The sequence below is a fragment of the Plectropomus leopardus genome, chromosome 6 (genome assembly GCF_026936395.1).
Source record: "Plectropomus leopardus strain MGB_pleo_1.0 chromosome 6, ASM2693639v1, whole genome shotgun sequence".
Lineage (NCBI taxonomy): Eukaryota > Metazoa > Chordata > Actinopteri > Perciformes > Serranidae > Plectropomus > Plectropomus leopardus.
In genome coordinates this window covers 25513907-25535162 of record NC_142181.1, presented here as the reverse complement: position 1 = coordinate 25535162, position 21256 = coordinate 25513907, and the positions used below count along the sequence as shown (strand labels likewise).

Below are 21256 nucleotides of genomic sequence, written 5' to 3'. Positions count from 1 at the left end.
TCCTTTTTTATCTTTGCTCAAGGCTTCAATCTGCAGTTCATCTCGACTGCTCGGACAGCAAACACCTGGAGCAACAAAGCGCTGAGAGGGAAGCGATGAAGTGATGGAGATGCCTTTGTTTCTCGAGGGGTTCGGCCACACAGCAGAACTCGGCGGACAGGAGAGAAATGATTCCACATGTAGGGGTTTTCAGCTACAGCGAGCTGCTCTTTGCACTCTTCAAGGAAGAAACACAAATCAAATCTGGTCTCACCTTTCTCTTTGAGCCTGGTTTCATTCATACCAGAAAAACCTGCAGTCATACTTTCACTCGCAGTAATAATTCTTTAGTTTTATTCCCCTGCCTCATAGTCTTTTAAAAACATGGTACACTGTAAAATCTGACAAGCTGATCTCACTTTAAATAATTTTGGAAATAGATTGCTTTGAAAAAGGAAAGTAAATATAGCATTTTAATTTATATTTACATTATATTTATTGTTATTTAGCTGTACTTTCCTTAATTTTGTGAAGTTGTTGTAGCTTAAAAATGGCAAGTGAAATGACCTTGTTCTTTGTAAGTCTTAGCAACTTCAGTGAACCAAGTTAGTTAGACTTTATCATGACAAAGAGGATTTTTGCCAATGATGAAGTTTGGGGATCTGCATGAAATGTGTATATTCAATATTATAAGAATTTATAAATATGATTGACTAGTTTGCAACCAGCAAAATGCAGATATATAGCACAGTAAACTTGGTTTACTGAAGTTGCTAGAACTTAAAAGATTGACTTAATTGAGCTTGTAATTTTTAAGTTACAACAACTTCACAAAATCAAGTTAATATAACTAAAGGCTGTGACAAATAAAGCCAACGAACCAAACCGAAAGCCAACAAGAACTTTTATTCTGGGGCTGCGTGAGAGGAGATACTCCTCCATACCAGCAGACCGCAGTTGTGTGTAACAGTCATTCAAAACGAGAAACCAGAAAACCGCCATGACGCTAGTTAGCCAGTTTACATATTAACAACACAACCCAATGTTGAAAGAACGAAGCACATTTACCGTGCTCCAGTGAACCGCAACACAAACCATCAAGAAATGTTTCTATGAAGAGCTCAATGGTTGCAGAAAAACTATCTTACCTCATAACAAGTTTGCTTCGACCCTATCCCCTCTGGACTGTTTATTTACTTCCTAACTTTTGTTTCCCTTGTTCGCTGAGCTGAACAGCCAATCAGAGTGATTCCATCCATGGACAGCTTCCATTGGCGCCGATGCCAATTCAAGAGGCTGAATTGACTAAAGAAAAGCCGACGAGGATCCATGAGGGCCAATGGTGCGGGACACAACCTTTGGTCTTACGTGGGCGTACGGCCAACTTAAACTAAATTTTAAGTAAATTTAACAATTTGATTTAAAGTAAACATAAGTTAGGATAATAGTTACATTTACTTGTACTTTTCAAGGCAATAGGTTTCCTTGATTTTTTAAAGAAATATCATTTTGTCAGATTTTACAGTGTACATACCTCTGGCTCTAGCTGCTTGCCATAATTATATGATAGATGAAAAGAGAGAAGGGGAAAAGGTATATGACTTGGCAGAAAGATGCATACATTCCTGCCTTGAAACCTTCATCTGGATTTTCTTTCTGCTTCAGTTCATCAGTTTCTATGGGAAGAATTTGTGTGCAAACAAACACTCTGCTTTTGATGCGGCTACACAACAGACGCTTAATGAGCTCAGTCTATATTTCACCTTTAGAAAAACGCCGGCTTACTGACCACAACACAGAGGCCGGGGTTATCAGAGCAGAACCTGCTACCGCTGGACTTAAAGAGCACACCTGCTGCTTCCAAAACCAGCAGTGCTGTCAAATGAGCAGGTGGTGAGTGACATACTGGTGAGCTGCGGAGCAGAGGGAGGGTTAAGTATTTTGTCTGTGTTTACCCACTTCCTACACTCGCACGGTCTCCAGACTCAATTTAACACCTCACAGGCTACGAGCCGCATCAGCAGGAAGGATCTGGCTTTGAAGCTTGTGTGCTTTCTGCGAGGTCATTTCTTCCAGAGGAAGAAACTGTAAAAAGACCCCGAGTCCTGTACATGACTACAAAAATGTTATCAGTTTGTCTTCCTGTGAGGACATTAAACACTGAAACAATATATTTTCAATGCAAAGACATTGCTAAGTATTTTTTAGGAGATCAACATGTACATCATTGCAGATGCTAAATTTGAGCAACAATGGCACATTATATTCATGGCCGTCCTCAGGAAATAGTTCCTTAGCTTGAACAATGTGGGTTTTGTGGGCAAATATTATCACTTCAATCTCTTGAAATGCTGTTTTAGAAAGGTAGTCATAAGAAAAGATGTAATGAAGTAACAATCACTCCTGGCGTCAGATGAGTAACTGAGCCAGAATCTGATTTGAGGACTTCATTTTTCAGATCATAAAAACTGTGGGCGTTAGCTGAGAATAATAAATAGGGTGCAAAAATAACTACACTTTTATTTCACTTCTGTGAGGTTGTTGGATGAAATTCAGACGCTGAATGCAGAGTTATAGCTGAAATAAATATTGTAAAGGTTTGCTTCATCTGTGAAATCATAAAGTATCATATTTATGATGTACATTTTGGGGTAAAAGCTAGACCTAAAAGTTGGTATGTGTAATTTCATACCACTCAATAGAATATCAATAAAGTAAATCATCTGTTTATGACTTAAATAACTAAAATAAAAAAGAACTGGTCTGCACCCAGGTGTCTTGCATGTATGATGGTTGCTGAAACAAATCACAAAAGAGCAAATGAAGTCATCACGAATGAGTATTTGATACTTTTAATCATCCAAGGCAGAAGAAGACAACTAATGTGTTCCAGCCTTTCCTCGGCTGACAACTCTATTTGCTATTTTATGACAAAAATAACCAGATGGGAGTGCCTGATTTGGCTGAAACAGCAAATGAAATACCTCACAAATTAAGTTATTTCATTTCAGCAGTCTTCCTTGTTGATGTAATGTACAACACAAACAGAGATACTAAAGGGATGTCGTATCACAGTACCCTTGGTAACCATTTTCTAATGTCCATATTCACAATATAACTAGATTACTAATACCATTTAGCAGAGCAGCAAACTGCATTAAAAGCACAACAATGCTTTTTAAGTCACTATTTGTAGCCTCAGTCCTGCCATTCTGCAAAAAACACACCAGATATTATATATATATATATCCAGAGCTGAAGGTCCCCAGTTCAACATGTGCACTTTCAAGCAATTTGGCACGACTCTATATATACATAAAGTCAATATAGCTGCCACAGTGGCAACACCATAAAGAGGGCAAATATGTAAATCCTGTAAGAGCCTTAAACAATACAAATATGTGTCAGTGTTACTTTCATTCAGAGTCGAGGGACTGAGGTTCACTGGGAAACTAAATAACACACAATTTGCTTTACAATGGTACCTTGATGTTATTTTCCATATAATTAGGCAAATCAAAACAGGGCAAAATGGAAGTTGCACCAAATTTTACTTTTAAAAATTCTGATAAGAATATGTTTAAATTCACAATAAGATTATACCAATTATGTCTAAAAAAGACAAGAAAGACAAAGACAATGTGGCTACAGCTCCTTCATTAGGATGCAGCATTGAAAGTTGCCATCACACTGTATGAAAACAATTTACAGTTACACTTTACTATAAAGGTCCACAAAAAAACTAGACTTACCCAGTTTACAAATTTAAAGTCTACAAGTTGATGTTTCATCCAAATAATCTTTCCCAGATAAGAGCCTTGTGGCTGCAGTTGGTTATCTCCTTCTATGTTGTCCTTTGAGAAAACAGCACCCATCATCATGTGTCTCAACAACAGCTGCAACAATTAATCAATTCACTGATTAGTTGTGTAATACATTATCAATATAGTTGACTTGGTTTGAGACATTTTTTAAGACAAAAAGTCAAAATTCTGTGATTCTAGCTTTTTAAATGTGAATGTTTTCCAGTTTCTTTCCTCCTCTATGACAGTAAACTGGATCAGTTTGGGTTGTGGACAAAATAAAACATTTTAGGACCCCATCTTGGTCTTTAGGAAACACTGATCTACAATGTTCACCATTTTCCGACATTGTATAGACCAAATGAGTTACCAATTAATCGAGAAAATAATAATTGTCAAATAAAATGATCGTTAGTTGCAGCCCTGGTCTCAACAACAAGTGCACAGTGTGCGGGACAAGAAAGACGCTGGCCACAACTCTGTGTGCCAGTAATCTCTCTTTGAGGCCCCGGCGTCTCTAATTGCCTGGACACTTGTGTCCGAGGGCCGCTCTCGTTGCTCAGTGAAAAGATGAGACCTCTCGTGCTCCTTACAACAGGCTTAAGCTGATAAACCCTTTCATTCAACATGGCCATGGGATCGGTGCTCCGTGCAAACAGATTGGGTAAAAAAAGACTAATCAAAACAGCGATTAGCCCCCAACACAGAGGCAGAGCTAAGCCACGGTGCAGCCGCAGCAGGGGGTCCACTCGCTCAAACACGAAAAGTGTCTGATGATTTGTGTGAGGCTTTTTCCCTCACATGAGCTGGGATATGCGTGGAATGCTTGCAGTGGGTTTTTTATTGGACAAAGACGTAGCGTAGTTGATTTTAAAATGTGATGTGACGGCTGAAGAAATGTGCAGACAAGTAAGCCTCAGAGGACAGAAAACACTCCAGTCCCACAGCTTTAAGTCCAAGGCTGCTCCTTCTCTCAGAGGGTGCTCAATGAAAATCCCTCTCTCTCAGATAACCAGCAGCTCCCAGGACAGCCTTGCTTCCTGTCATGGTTAGTGTTATCCAGCCTTTCATTGAGTCTACCCTCTAATTTTTCCCCCTGTTACAGCCAACAGCATTGCCAATACCTCCATATGGGCTACCATCAGTACATCATCTGGTCTGTTGCTCTGGTATGTTATACAGACTCCATGTGTTCCTCAGCAGCAAGGTCAAGTTCTGTGCTTGTTTACTTTACTTGCTGCAGCTGAAGTGAACAAACAAGCCGTACTTCTACATCCACTCTGTACAACCACTATAAAAATATATACACAGCCTCAAAGCTTATACATATATAAGATGGACATATTTTTTTAGTCCTAACTTTAATAAAAACTGTTGTTGTTTTTTTGTTCTTTTTTTTACTCTAAGTATTTAAAATTAGATTATCTGCCTGGCCGATTATCGGGGGTGAATATTTGGCATTTTGACAATTATCTGTGTCGATTGCCAATAAAATTAATTTATTAAAAAGTGCAAAGAAAGCATCAGCACGGGAGGAACCTCAGGGAGCTGGTTTTATATATACATTTTTTATTAAAATTTTCACTTGATTTTATAAAAAAAGCTGCTGGTAAAGTGCTGTATATGATGATAAAGTTTCAGTTCTTATTAAATATTTGCTAAAGGCATTTAAACAAAGTTTTGTATTGGAGTTTTTTTTTTATTCTAAAGTCTTCATATTGACAGAAAGATTTTCAATGTTATTGTAAATGCATATCGGTTTCAAATATCGATTATTGGTCTCAATCACTACTAATAATTGTATCTGCCCTGAAAAACCAATATCGGTCGATCGGTCAATAAACAACAAATCATTACAACATATAGTGTGAGGGGAGCCATTTCCACTGGGAATTATCACCCACATCTGCAGTTCTCCTCAGTTATAAAAACCTTTATAGAGTCTTTTGGGTCATTGTTTAAAAAACTGACACTACCTGCCACAAACCAATGGGCACACAAACAGCATTAAAGAAATAGCTTGTGATCATAGTGGAGTATTTAGCAGCTTAAGAAGCACATTCTTTCTTTAGAGGTTGGTGAAGACCAAAATTGCTGCTTGATGCTTGATGTTTGTGTCGACTCTGAATTGTTTACAAAGGGACAATTAGTTCCTCAGATTGCAGACAAACTAGTCAAAATTAACTTGTATGCATGCGGTGGTCAAGTCTTTATACTATGACAGCTTTCTTAAAACTAGATTTTTAAAAATCACAACATATCACCTTCCCTGCAGTAGTGAATCATAACTGCTGTAGAAAATTATTTTATAACCATGTAAACATAATCATGAGTAATTGTATGGAGTGGTGTGATTCTGTGATGTCATGAGGACCTGAGAGTCTTTCACTGTCTCCAGTAAGTCTGTGTGTTAAAATACTGCAGGGGCGAGACCTTGTAGATGTTTTGACTCATTGATAGGCAAAGTGGTGTGAAGTGTGAAATGTACTGTTTAAATATGAGTGATTCTTCTGTTACTTTAATTTTTTGGTATGTCTCCATCCATGCATATGTGTTGTGCAAAAAGCTTCTCTGATCAGATATATGGAATAAACATAAGGACAACTGAGTCTCGCCTAGTTTATTTCACTACTTATCGAGTTTATGTCACTACTTATTGAGTTTATTTCACTATTCATTAGGTTTGTATTATTATCAAGTTTACTTTATCGTTCTTCCGTTCATCAAGAGTACAAGATTTTCTACAACAATAACCGTTGTCAGATTCTTGCCAATACATAACCCAAGTAGACAGTGCGAAGATAATGAGACTGCAGTCAATTTACTCCAGGGTAGCCTAAGTCAACAACATATGTCATCTGAATAAGACATAATCACATAAAACATCTACAAATCGCAGACATCCTCCCAGATCCATTCTTCTTTTAATCTATGATAATTCTGCCATCCTGATGTCAAAACTGTAACTTTTTTCTGATGGTCTAATCTGTAACCCACGACACTAACTCCATTTTTATCCCTGTAAAATGTTTTTTTGGGGGGGGCTTTTGCTTATGCGTATTGAGAGTCAAAAGAACACAGGCTGTCAAATACAGATTGTAAAGTCTCGTGGCACATGTGTGATTTGTGATATTGTGCTAATAAAATTGATTTGACTTGACTTTAAAATTACGCACACTAAAATCACTAATCATTACTTCGACCTGAAGTAAGTACCTGGCATAAGCACAGAAGACACTGAGCAACTATTATTATTGTACTCCACCACAGGCTTTTAGTGCTGGTAAATATTTTGCAGCCGGCTGAAAAATAAGCCCTGCTTCACATTGTTAATTTAAGGTTACTGATAATACAACAGCATGAATCAATTTATTGGCAAAGCAGCAGCACCATTATTTGTTTTCCAGATTAGCTTGCCCACCAGTGACCTTGAGTAATAGCTCGCAAATGTATTCTAAAGAATCATGTGACTTGGGCATGCACACACACGCCATGACAGATACCAACTGGGAATATCAACATATCCATTTGTCCGAGCACATATAATGTGCAATTATGTGGGGAGCGTGTTGTTGCAGTGGTGTCAAAGAACTCACAGGCGCGGTAAACTCAGTGAACCTGGCAGCAGACGGTTTTGGATATTTAGATTTATAATCAAAATAGAAACATATTAAATGATCTAAATTCAAGAATGCTTGTTTATGTGCAATCTCCTGGAGGAGCCGGGGATGGGTGCGCCTGGAAATGATTCCAAGTGACTCTCTGGTTATTACAAAAATAATGAGCAAACTACAGGCCATGAGATCTGCTTAAGCCAGACTCCCCTCAATTTTTCTCCACTTTTACTTAACACAACATGCCAACTTAGCAAGTACAGCATTTAAATTAGCTACACAGTTCTTGAGTTGCTGAGCTCCAGCAAAAAAAAAGTACATTTGAAGATGCTTACTTATAACTCTGGGTTCTTTCAGCAACTGTTAAAACTCTTAACTTGCTACCGTGCTACGTCATGAAAATGAAAAAGAGCTGATTCGATATTATGGAAAATATTCTTCTGAGGAAGCTGTCTGCGACCTTATTAGACATATGATATATCCTGTGCTGGCTCATTATCCTGTAGCAGATTAACAGCCCACTGCACTAGAGCATCTGCCCAGGAGCAAAGTACGGATCAACCAACAGTTAGACCCAACTAATCTGAATTATGTAAAATCAGCAATGTAAAAACATCGCCCAAAGTTTTTGGGTTTTTTTTTTACATGTACATAAATTCCTTGAAACGGTAAGAAAAAGGGCATATGTGAACTTGCAAGTTAAAATTAAAAAGACATATGGATGGCTTGGCCTGATCTCCCAGTGGAGACTCAATGTTAGAGTGCAAGGTTCCTTCAGCTGTCAAAAACACTGTGACAAAGTGCTATTTCTGGATTTTAATATTGCTCGCTTTCCTCTGGTGCATCCTCAGTCTGTCTGTTGCTGAGTGACTGGGGATGGCGGGTGAGTGAGTCCAAATTGTACCCATGCCGACAGGTTGACACAGTATGTCACTGATGAGAATATTAAAAATACTACCCAGTTATTTTGCCATTAAAGGAATAGCTTAACGTTTTGGGAAATATGTTTACATGCTTTATTGACCCTAAAGATATCACAGCTTTATAACACATTTTACCCCTATCCATTCATGCTCTATGCAAACCTTCTTTAACCACAGTCTTACTTCTTGTAATGCTTGGATGAGTTGAAAAAAAGAAAATAAATAAAAACCAGATGATCTTCATCCTTATATCATGATAAATGTTTAGATACAGAAAATCTCATAAAGCTGACAGAACACTCCACCATATTAAAATCCCACAATGTGATTACAGTGGCAGACAATAAATAAGATACACTGCAATACATTTGCCTGCTACATTAGATCTATCTTTTTAATTCCTAAAAGATGTGGGCTACCAACAAAGCCATTAGATCCATTCATCCATCCATTAGATTTAGCTAACTATTTCAGATGTTTATCCATCCGTTTATCCATTAGTATCCAGTTTGTGATCCAAACTGGATACTTATTTTCTTTCAAAATACAAGGATACATACACATATTTTTATTAGTGGAGCTACTTTGCAATCTTTCGCAACAGCAGAGATAACCCCTGCTTAAGTGGTTTGGAATTATCAATATACACAATTTAAATGTGACAGATGATGTTTAGATTTCTGACAATACAATTATTTCAGCAACATTAAAAAAAACAAGCTTGCACTTAAGAAATCAAGCTTCCCTTTTTCCTCAATTTGTCTCAAATTGTATGCTTGTCAGTTGCTCCATAAAAATCAGTTTGCCACATGCAACAGCTAAACTGTAGGCAAGACAGCAAGGCTGGTGCCAGTGTGCCATGCTACATGCTGAGACAGTGGGTCTCTTTGTACGACAAGCTTCTTTTCAGACAGGAGCGGGAGCTGCAGGAGCACTTACACTTGGATGAAAACACCACAGTGAGGGGGGTTTACAGCTAGCATATACACAACAGTGCTTCCATCCTGGGAGCGGGTTGGTGGTCACATGGAAGGGAAAGGGTTATCGTCCAAGGGGAAACTTGTCACGCCAGAAATTTTCATACTATGAATAAATTTACATCAAATCAGTGCTGCCACTCACTGATAGAGCCGATATCCTGGAGGAGATAGGTTTCATCGAGTGTCAGAGATAAAGGTGAAAATCTGCAATGAGTGTAGACAGTCTAAGGCGTGCATCCATCACTGTGTCTTTTTCATTTAGCTTAAGAAATACGATCAGTGGTGATGATGAGGGGGGAACTGGGCAATCACAAAGAGCCAACATTCAATCTAGGAGAGATAACAAAAGGAAGACGAAAGACAGCTCTGGATGGCAGGATGCCCCTGGGGCGACTATGCTGTTATTATGTCGGAAGGGGCTGCTGAGCTGCGGTGTGGGGCAATTAGAGAACGGGGGATTGAGTGGGGGAGGGTCCAGGCACAACAACCCGTCCATGAAGTGTTCTCGGCTCAGAGAAACGGAGGAACAAACCTCATGGATACAGCACCAGTAGCATTAAAAAAAAGAACACAGCAGATGATGGTGGATTTATGAATTGAAATAACAACCATCTGCATATTTCCATGGAAAGAAGCTTGGTACGCTGCTTTCCTGTCATCAGTAGAATCCAAAATTAAAATCAAATGATTGCATGCTGAACTTTCTGCTGCACTGGTTTGGATGATTTGACTGGCAAGTATGTGACAATTGGGCTGGTTTGTGCGCAAGCGGATGAATCATCTGTTGTTCTCATCGAGAGCTACTGCAGACACTGCGGTGAACACATTAGCCATGTCTATTATCTTTAACGTCACTCTGCTTTGGAAAGTCCTGACTGAAAACCACATAGTTCAGGGGCAGTCCAGCTGGAGAACACGGGGACAAAGAGGAAAAGTCGATCCCAGAGTATCGTTTCAGTGGTTCAAGGACCGCAGACAGAGGTCGAAGCCTTACAGCTATTGTGCGTTGTCTTTTAACGGGCAGATAACGGAAGTAAAAACAGATTGAGTTGCAAGAGGGAATGGGTTTTACAAGACACTGTACGAATGTTCCCTAAACTCTCACTTGGGGTAACTTAAGCCTACGAACTTCACCTCTGATGAGATCTCTATTGTCGCCTCTCACAATATTACAGATCTACCAGTAAAGAGGACATAATGGGCAGTGAAAGGAGTTAGTAACACAAGCTCAGTGGTGTGAGATGTAACAGTTGGCATTGCCAAGTATCCCAAGAGCCTCACAAACACACACTGTTTCCATGCCCTCTGGCCCTGAACGGCTTCAGCGGAGCAGGTGTCTGCCCGCATTCTTTATATAAGCTCTTGTCAAACATGGCGCACAGCAACAAGGCCTCACAGCTGCAGAACAATGGAGTCACATTAAACTACAGCACTGCAGCCTGGCATGCACACTTCAAGCCAGAGCCAAGGTAACAGTTTCTACAAGGTCAGCTCACCAAAACTTAAACCTAAAACCCGAAGTGGAATTTATAAACAGAAGTAATTGCAAAAGCCATGTTGCATTTACAGTTACGTTTAAATTATAGTACTACATATACTTATATAATACCTCTATTCTCATCATTTCATTGACAGAAAACAAATGATATACTATTGCGAAAGTGATCCATATTCAAAGCCAGTGTTGACGCTGGCAAATTATCCAACAAATATCCAATCAGCTATTTAAAAAAAAAAACACAATTATACCTGAAGCACAAAATGCAGAGGTGCAAATCCTAGTTTTCAAGTCCATAATGACAAGTTAAAGCAAGTCTTACCAGATTGTCTTGGTTATGAATCAATTGACAGCAAAAAAAACTGCATGGGACTAGCATAAGGTGGGCATGTGTGTAAAGGGGAGGCTCGTGGGTACCAACAGAACCTATTTCCATCCAGTTATCTTGAGATCAGAGGTCAAGGGACCCCTGTGAAATGGTCATGCCATTTTTTTACATGGTTGATACCACAGGAATCCTCAGGTCTTCTAGTTTGATGTGATACCAGTATCATCCCTCTAGCATTAAAACTCAGCCCAATGCAGCCTCTTAGAGACAGAAGTGTCAGCCAGTGTAATATGCGATTAAATGAAAAAAACGTATCATGTACGGACCTTAATTGCATCGTGATTAACATGTTAATGTTGAAAGCCAATGTTTGTAGCACTTCCTGTACTTCTTCCTGTGTGTAAAAGAAGTCATAATATGTAATTTAAACAAAATTACAATCTAGCTAAAGGTGTTATGCCAACATACTGCTTCCTTTGGCTAAATCTAAGGCAAGCCAGTAAGTATTATTGACGTGAGTCACATTGGCGGAAATGGAGGAAAATATTCCTCAAGATTATAAATCACACCTCCTCAAGTATTTAAACAACATGAAACTTTACGTTAACTGTCATTTTAGTGTTTCACTAATCTGCTGAGGTCAATCCCCTTGAAGTACGGATTATCTTATTTTCCATTTAGTCCTAGAGCCAACTTCATATTAGGCTACTTAGCCTACTAAACCCTCTGAACTTTGATCAGAGTTAGGGATCTAAAAGAGTGCCACTGTTTCCGGTTCACAGCTTTATTTGGTGGATTAGACCATGTTAGACCACCTTGTTCTTTTTTTTTCTGCATTCTTCTGTTTTAGGAGGATCTATTTATTTGACTTCCATTTATCTTTAAAATATGATCAGACCTGCTGTTAAGGAGCAGTCAGGACTCTTACAAGACATCAGTTTGATATCCCGCTGATGAAGTTAGCTCCCATGAGCTACAGTGAAGGCAGGCTGAGCAGAAACTGGTGGCGAATACATCCTTTCTGAATCCTACAATTAACTTGAAAGCTCTCAATTACAGATATTCTGCTACACAGAAGCCTCAAAAATGTTGCATACTGTTGACGTTATTAGCCCACACTGTGTGAGTGAACACAACAAAGAACAAAACATCTGACGGTACAGGCTCGCAAAAACCAAAAGCAACACAGACAGATCAAGAAGAGAGAATTACCACCTGCAGATAAAACAGTTTGGTGCCCCTTTTTAAAGCCATTTCTACTGTCACAGTGCGAGGAGCTACGAGGTGCACCGCAGTTTTCAGCAGATCAGTGGCATATTGATAAAAGGCGTCCTCATCCCCTCTCTGAAGCCCCTTGCACCCTCAGCTCCTGGCTGTGAGCCGAGTAAGCGGGCGTCCTGCCTCTAGGGGCCAGCTACAGAGCAGAACAGGAGGACTAAAACAAGAGGCCTTTTTCTCTCTGCGATGTGATCCTCCCCTCTCAGACTCCTGCAGGAGCGGCTCTGGCAGCATCTCCCCCCTTTGGTCAAGTTTTCACATCGCGTTGGCCAAGGCTTTAATTGATTTACATCTCTCACTCCGGCTGCACAAGTCCATGTAAGGCAGTGCCAGCAAGCCAAGACAGCCAGACAGCTGGCCGTCCCTGGACAACAAGCAGACGTCCATTTGCTGAGAAAGTGCTATTCAAGGACTCCTTGAGACAAACACTAGTGGTTATTCTCTATGCAGTGCAGAAACAATGTTCTGACCTCTTGGTCTGCCTGACGTTAAGAGTGACATCACCTTCAGAATGGAAAATATTTTTAAAAAATGACATTTTCCACTCCATTAAGCAGTCTGCAACTGACCCAAGTGCAACCTTTCTAGAAACAAAATATGTCAGTCAGGCATGCACATGGGGAAATAACAAAATTAAATCCACTGGCACCAAGAAGTAAAGACCCGTTACACCTTTCAGTCTATTTATGTTGGTCAGAAAAACCACCAGAAAACTCCATGACCACTTTCAGCTTTTTTCCAAGGACAGATTAAATAAAATTGGCCATGACTTTAAGCTGACAACACTTGACTTTATTTTCACTCTTTATTTAATCAACATTATCATCCCTTCTGGATTAAATAACAAACATTTCCTGCAACAGGAAGACCTGGATAACCCCTGAGTGAAGAGAAAAGAGGACAACCTCCAGTGAGAGGGAGATTGCCAAGTCAGCGCAGAGCAGGAGGAGGAGGAGGAGGAGGAGGAGGAGGAGGAGGAGGAGGAGAAGGTACAGTCAGAGATTCCTAGGTGGGTGGTGGGGCTCTGAAAGATACAGCTGAAGAGGAATTGCATCCTTGAGGGTGATGAGCTCAGCTTGCAACAAGTCAAACAGATCCTGGGAGGAGAGGTGAGAGGGCCACTTAGCCCGTGCAGACCGACGACATCAACACGGCTCTTCACTAGGTCAACATCACTCAATTAGATCTGTCTTTAACACACATACACTGAAATTCAGTCAGACTTGCTGTCTGTCATCCACTGAAACTCTGAGCCAAATTGAGGACTTTATGTTGTCAATTTTATCAGCTGAGATCACACCTCCTCGTTTGCCAAATGTGGATCTCACACTTGAAGCACACGCGTCTAATAATAATCTAAAAATAAAAATGTGTGGATTTTTGTCCTGGGTTGCACCTTGTCTTTTATCGAGACAGATAAGTCGCCCAAATTAGGGCTGTAACTGACAGTTCTTTTTTTTATATTCCTGTCTTGATTAATCGATTTATGTCTAAAAAAAAGGTCACAAAATAGCAATCTTATGCATTCTCATAGCTTGTTTTATTCAACCAACCGTCCAAAAACTCAATATATCAAGTTTATTATCATGCATGACAAAGAAAAGCACCTATCCTCACATTAGAGAGGCCAGAACAAGCACATGTTTGGCATTTTTGCTTGGAAATGACAAAAATAAATCAAAATAGTTGCTGAATCATTTAAAACTAACAAAACCAAAAATATCCAGAGTAAAAATTGAAAAATAGCTACCTGCATCATAAATGAAAACATCATAACCAAACTCCAGCCGTTTTGCAAGAGAAAGTCTGCAATGTAAATTAACACACACATTTCAGTACACATATCTGCTCCATGATAATAAAACTGAAATGCCAACATGCATAAATCAGAAATTAACTAATGGATGATGAGGGGCAACACCACGCTTTGCAGGCCTCTGGAGATGTCACATTTATAAAATAGAGAGTAAGCTGCTGATAAATGTCCATTGCTGCATTATAATGGCGAGAGAAAATAGGCCGAGAGGTTGGATGAAGCCACAACTAAACCAAACATTGCAGGCCTCTGCAAAACACTGATACACTGCTGTGCTGCTCTATTCTCATAAGGCCGAGGCAGCCGATACACCACCGACCAGAGCTGGAACAATGGTTATGTTGATACCACAGATATTTTCCACAAGCTGCTAGAAACACAATAACGCTGCACTGTGGCGATGGATGTTGCTCCGCCCCAGACAACAACAAGACAACCCCCCACTCTCCTGTCATCTCTAAACCTTATTCACGCCTGGACTTCATTATGAGGTGTAACGGAAATCATCATTGGCAATCTGAAAGAATTTACAAGACAATGATGCAGTCCAAGTCATGCCTCACCTACACAAAGAGCAGCCAGGGGGGGAAATGGTTAAGACTGAAAAAATGCATCCTTTTTCACTAAATAGAGACTGTCTAAAAAAAAAAACTAGATCACATTTAAGGCCACTATGGTTTTACGCACATATTGTACGGCATGGAAAATGTAAAAAAAAAAATATATTTTCCCTATAGACTATCCTTTTTTTAAAAAAATAAATAAATAAATAAATAAATCTTAAAAGTGTAATCAGGCCTTGTGTAAAAAAGCTTCCCACCTTCCCATTTTTTTTTTTACGATTTTAAATCCATGGCAATACATTTTACTTAGCACACAAAATCAGTATTCACCGACATGCATGACTGATTCGATGCAGCTGACCACAGTACCTTTGTGTTATGTCACACCTGCAACTACATTTAGATTTAATAAGAAGAGAGAGACCCTGTGCCGTAAACAGGACACTGGGATGGCCCGCAGACATCCTGCAGCACACACACAATGTATGTAACATCAAACTCCTTACTATCATTTGAGAAGACTTTGTTTATGCAGCTGTAATATCACTTGTAACTGGTAAAGGAAAAATCTACCATATGCATTTTTTTATGTAGAAAAAATAATGTAATTTATCCACAAGATTTTTGTCTGTGACTTCTTTTTTCTGCAATTAAGCAATGAAAAAAGAAACTGGCATTATTTGTCTTAAATATTAAAACATGTTCAAAACTCATTTGCCAGAATATCAGATTACAGCCATATCTATGTGGATATATATGATGCATTTTTTTTTAATAAAATTAAATATATCTATATTTTTCATGACTATTTCCACTGAAAAGCTAAAGTTTGAACTACCTTCTTAAAATAAAAACCACAGAAATATAAATGCTAGCTGCCTTGTGATTTACAAAAATATGACAAATACAAAAGTACTGAAAAACAAGTAAAATAAATCAAAGTAGTGAACTAGTAATCCTCCAAGCATTGCATTGTTGACATTATCAGGAAACAAGGGAAAGCTGTACATAAGGTGATTGCAAAAATAAAGGGCCTTTCAATGGGCAGACTACACATTCAGCAACAAGGATAATATGAGATGTGCCCTGAAATGTTTAGTTTTATTATGTGTCCCCAACAGAAATGTTAGTCAGTGGAGACAAAAGGAAATTCAGTTTTTCTTTCTGTTTCCCCTCGTGCTAATAAATTAGGAATGTCTGACTTGCCACAATTTTGATAATCTTGATTAAATTGAGTCAGGATAAGTTATGGACAAATTGTGTCTTCTTTAAGTTCAAGTGTTATTATTAAAATGGTGAAAGGTTATTTCAAAAAGTAGTTAAATTTCTACAATGTTTGTCTTTGTAAACAATACTAACATTTCTCGGATCCCTTTCATTTCTCACTGGCTTTTTCACATTCCTGGCTTAATAAATTAGATTTTTTTTGCATAATACCCTATGTGCTCTACGAATGAGGCCTATGTGGTTTGTAAAAAAAAATATTTTAAGATGACAGAACTCAAGCTTATAAAGGTCAGATTTGGGGGCACCTGATTAAAAAGCGGTTGATGAAACTAATATAATGACCTAAATTCAAACGTATACACCTGTGCACTGACAGGGGAAGCAGACATGGCCTACAGGGAGGTTTTCACTGATTTCCAGCCCTCTAAACACCGTGAAACCACCTCAGAGAATAAGCCCTGATTTGTCCCTCTTCATCACCACAGCCCATCTTACCTTTTTGTGTCTGTCTTTGAAAGGTAACGCAGGCCATGGCATCTCCTGCAAAAAGTCTTGCCAGTGTTTCTGGTCCTGGTCAGACGAGATGAAGACGATTTCCAATTTGTCCTTGTGTTCAGACGCCTTTTTGAACCTGCTGTAAAACTCGCACAGGCTGCCGTTGAACTGCTTGCACGGGGCGTTCAGGCTGCATCCGAAGAAGAGCCCGACCAGAGAGAGCTTGGCGCCCAGCGACTGCACGTCCACCTCGGCTTTCTCGCTGTTGACGAGCCGCTCCCCGAGTAGACTCACCAGAAACTCCGACATCGCGGCGTACAGTCCTCGAACACACAACGTTTCCCTCAGCCGAGGCTGCTGCTCACGTAACCGCTATGTTCAGGCGACACCCAGCACTTCCTCCACCTCCAATTTGAGGTTTTTAGGTGAGCTCCCAGCCCCTGTGAGGCGTTGCGGTCTGTGTTTCACCGCGGCTCGTCCTCCGGTGTGAGCGCTGTGCAGGAATGCGCTCCGCTTAAATCGCCCTGACTGCAACAGCGGTTGCGCTCTTTTCTCCCCCAAAGCACACACTTTCATCACAACATCTGTTAATTTTAGTTACAAAAATGGCTTTATATCACTACAATCTGTGGATTTTTAATATATCGCGAATAGAAAATACAGCTCAATTATTTTAATGTCTGACTTTACACTTTTTATATTCAAAAACTTGTTTAAATTTCAAAATAAAAGCAGCTGGATTCTTGGTTTGAATTCAAAATCGCCTTATGTTTTATTGAATGCTTTGGATTTGTTCATTTAAGGAGCTTCATTAGGCAACTCTATAGGAAATTCTACAAATTCTGTAAAAAGAGAAGGCTGAGGCAAACTCACACTCTATTCCTATGAATATTCTGCCACCTAGTGTTCACAACAGGAAACTACTTTTGGGCTGCATCAAGAGATTTCTGGCACAACTTTTCAGAGGTTCATGAGGGCGTAAGTTTTGTTTTAACATTTGGAGGGACACATGAAATGGATGCCAGAAAATTTTGAGCATCAAACACTAGCCACAGCCTAGTTTCCTGCTGTCCTTATGTAAGCGCCAATTCGTCGCATACTGTAAATGTCTTAAATTTTGTTAAAATAAAAGTCTCCTGCCACTGTCATGCTGTTATTAATATTCATACCAACACCACTCTTGAATATATATTTGAAATATGATGCACTTATTGTACATATTCTTAATTAACAGTGTGCTTTAGAGTGTCCCATTATACACATTTTTATATTTCTGAAACTTTACATACTAGTTTTATACATTGAAATGTACTTATTTACCTTTTTTTTAATCTTACTTTGATGTTTAGTACTATGAGTCTATTGCCACTGCATAGCACTTTATTGACTTGACGATGCACTTATTTATTGTGCTGTTTTTCGAACCATTTCAGTTTCTGGTTCAGTGTGGAAGGAGTGTCTTTGTTGTCGCTTGAGTTGGGGAATTTCTGAATGTATTTTCTGATGATGTCCTTCACTTGTTACATGTTTTGTATTTTTAAAATGTTACATACCAGTGTTAAAATGTGTAGCATAATGCACATTTTTTATTTGTACATTTTTTACATGTTATTTCTGCTTTCTTATAATTCTTCATGCTTTACATCAGGGCGACTCTAACTAATTGCATTTTCCTGCTCTAAATATTGAGGCATCCCTCCTAAAATCTACACCTATAATGGAGAGAGAAAATAGTCCTAAAATGGTGTAAGAACAGTTGTAGTAAATAATAGATTTGTCCAGAATTTATAAAACAAAATCACTGTTGTGAGTCTAGCAAATTTCAGCTTGTGGCCTTCATCTGGTTCATGAAAACACATGGGCCTGCATACCTCGTAGCTCTCGTTAGAAGGATATAATTGCTGTCGGACTATTAACGGGAGCTACTTGGTGTGCAGGTTAATTTCTACTTTACCATCATCAGGGTCATCACACAACACTTTACAAATCATTTTTTCTTCTGCTACAAATGTGCAACATCAAGTCTTACATCATTTGATTCCTACTGCAAGGCAAAACAATCACATTAAAAGTTGTCACAATAAAGAACACCCTGGTTGTTTCATAATCAATAGTGTGTTAGATTAACAAACATTTAATAAATGCATCAGGCTCAAATAAAAAAAACAGGATTGGATGATTGCACATATACCAGACAAGAACAAACAGTATGAATTACATCCACTGTACATGTTTGTCTGCAGATGTTCCAGTACAGAAATAACTGAATAAATGTGTCATACAGAGAATGCTTGTTATCTTGGTTGTAAACTTACACAGTTGCTGATTTGCATCTCATTACAGAAGGAGATGCTTCTTTTGCATGGTTTGACAATAATGCTGGAATTGAATGGTGGTCAAATTTACTGTTTGACAGTGAAGACATGATGAAAGGACTGATGTGAAATGGCAGGATCCCTCAGTCCTCAGTGAACATCATCCTCACCAGGTCTGCTTTGAAGCATTCTTCCTCCACCAACTTCTGAGGCTGAAACAGGATTACAGAGGGTGGCTTTTAGTATCTCAATATTTCAGGGAAATGTATTGGCCTTAATCATTCTAATTACATCAATATTAAAAGATTATGCTTTTTCATATGTGACATTTTAAAAGAAACTTCCTGGATTTTGTCCATTATCTAATCTCCATGATTTGTCTGGAAAAATATTTATGGTAAAACTCATGTTAGTCTAATCCATGTAGATGAGATGAAGTAGTTGAGCAAATTATTCTTACTGTGCCGTATCGCAGCAGAGTGGGAACGCCACTCAACTTCAGTACCTTCTTGAACTCATTGCTTGAATCCTTCCAACTGAAGCGTGAAAAAAAGTTATTAGGCAGCTGAAATAAGTCACCAGTACAACATTTGAAAGAGCAGACTCTGAAAATATGAATTTTTCAGCTTACTAACATGAAGCTGTATTTGTAAAAACTCTGGGAGTAAAAGATCATTAATCTATTACCATCAGCCTACATTGTGCTCAAATGTATACCATACATTTACACAGCATTATATATTTAAATTGAACAAAAAGCTCATTGTCTTTTACAGAGAGCAGTAACCTACATCATATATGTTTAGTAGCAATATTATCAAATCTATTTTATGCATGCATATGCTCAGATCTTTATTTACAGATATATGACTGTATAAAAGTAAATATCAAAATTACTTAAGTATTTGAAAAGCTAATGAGGTTGCACTTGAGAAAGACACTCATGTTCTGACAAATGAAAGCTCAGCGTTTTCTATTGGTAGCTACCCCCTTGGCTTATATTGATTATTTTAAGATTCAAGATTCATGATTCATTATTGTCATTATGCAAGCATAACATCCTCAAATAATGCAAAGTGTTTAGAAGGAAAAAAACTCACACACATTTACATATATAATAAGGCTATGAACTATGAAATATGTGTGAAAAGACAACTTACGAGTGAGTGTGTACTGATTTTTCATATGTATCTTAGAGTGTATACAGATTTTTAAAATTGTATCTTAATCATCCTGGTAGCACAAGACTTCCTGACTGACTTGCTTAAATATGTAAATGTGAAATGAAATCAACTTTAAAATGTAATTTTAAAGATATTAGTTGGTAAATTTATTAGCTGAACAACAAAAAATGTATAACTTACCATAATATTTTTAGTAATTTGTGTAACTGATTGGCAGAAATACAAAGAATTACTTTTCTTTCCGTTTCATACTGTTTTGAAATTATATTATATCAAATCAATTTGAGTTTTGGCTGTGTTAAAATGTAAATGAACAGTTTTAAATACTCAGATGATCTTTGATTACCTATGATTGACATTATTTATCATATTTTATAGATTTGATGATTGAAAGGAATACTCAATAGACAAATCATTCATTTTAATATCAGTTGCAACCCTATATGTTGCTCTTTGGTTTTGTTTGTTGTAAAATAAAGCAGAGTAAAATACTGACTAAGCCCTTTCTCCAACTTGACAGTAGATGAAGACAGAGCCCTCAGGAAGATGACTCATCTGTCCTTTAACGACTGGCTCCGCTAAAAGGGGGGGAAGAGAAACCGTTAAAAATGACTGAATAATAATCCAGCAAAGATGGGAAAAAAACACGAAAAGCCGAATAGTCTACTCATATGCTACTACTAGCACAATAAAGTGTGTTGCATACGTTTACATGACCACACATTTTGATCAACGCTAGCACTGTAGAAGCTAATTCACAGTAGAAACTCTGTGCAGTTACCTGTCACGCAATCTGGACACCAGCTTTTTCCTTGGGCGTCTTTATCACCAGAGAAATAAGCATAAATATCCTTTCCTTTTCTCTCAGACACAGCCTGGCAGAATTCAGCATATCCGCGCACATTTACTACTTCGTAATGAGTCATCTTTACACCGACTCGGGATGAAAATGCACTAACTAAACTAAACTATTAGACTATAAGGCACTAACAAGTGATATGAGAATGCCTCTCCTCTGAACACTGGACCTGGTAGAAATACTAAAAATGTGACTGTGCCACTTCCGGTCGGTGCAAAGGTTCTTAAAGTGACCGTGTACCTCAAACTGTTTGTTAGGCATTTTATATTGTCTTTTGTTACGGGTGTGTGATATTATTTATACAAACTAGATTTCATAGTATTTTACACATTCAAAATAGTTCAAAAACCTGCGTTTTTAATATATTAGGAGTTATTTACAAATGCAGTTGCCC

The 21256-nt window shown here is 38.4% G+C and overlaps 2 protein-coding genes across 2 annotated transcripts in view; both read right to left on the bottom strand.

Moving 5' to 3' along the window:
- The window catches only part of nxn (nucleoredoxin), a 76666-nt gene extending 59657 nt beyond the window's left edge, over positions 1-17009 (bottom strand). The window contains exon 1 of the mRNA XM_042486680.2: positions 16505-17009. Within this exon, the coding sequence (XP_042342614.1) occupies positions 16505-16813 (309 nt within the window). The 5' untranslated portion in view covers positions 16814-17009. The remainder of the gene's footprint in view (positions 1-16504) is intronic.
- A 1606-nt stretch (positions 17010-18615) lies between these two features.
- Positions 18616-21055, bottom strand: txndc17 (thioredoxin domain containing 17). Its single transcript, XM_042486777.2, has 4 exons — positions 20785-21055; positions 20500-20581; positions 19280-19355; positions 18616-19031 (listed from the first exon to the last, which is right to left on the bottom strand). The coding sequence occupies exons 1-4, from the start codon at positions 20927-20929 to the stop codon at positions 18963-18965; spliced, it is 372 nt and encodes a 123-aa protein (XP_042342711.1). The 5' UTR covers positions 20930-21055; the 3' UTR covers positions 18616-18962.
- Positions 21056-21256: the final 201 nt, after the last annotated feature.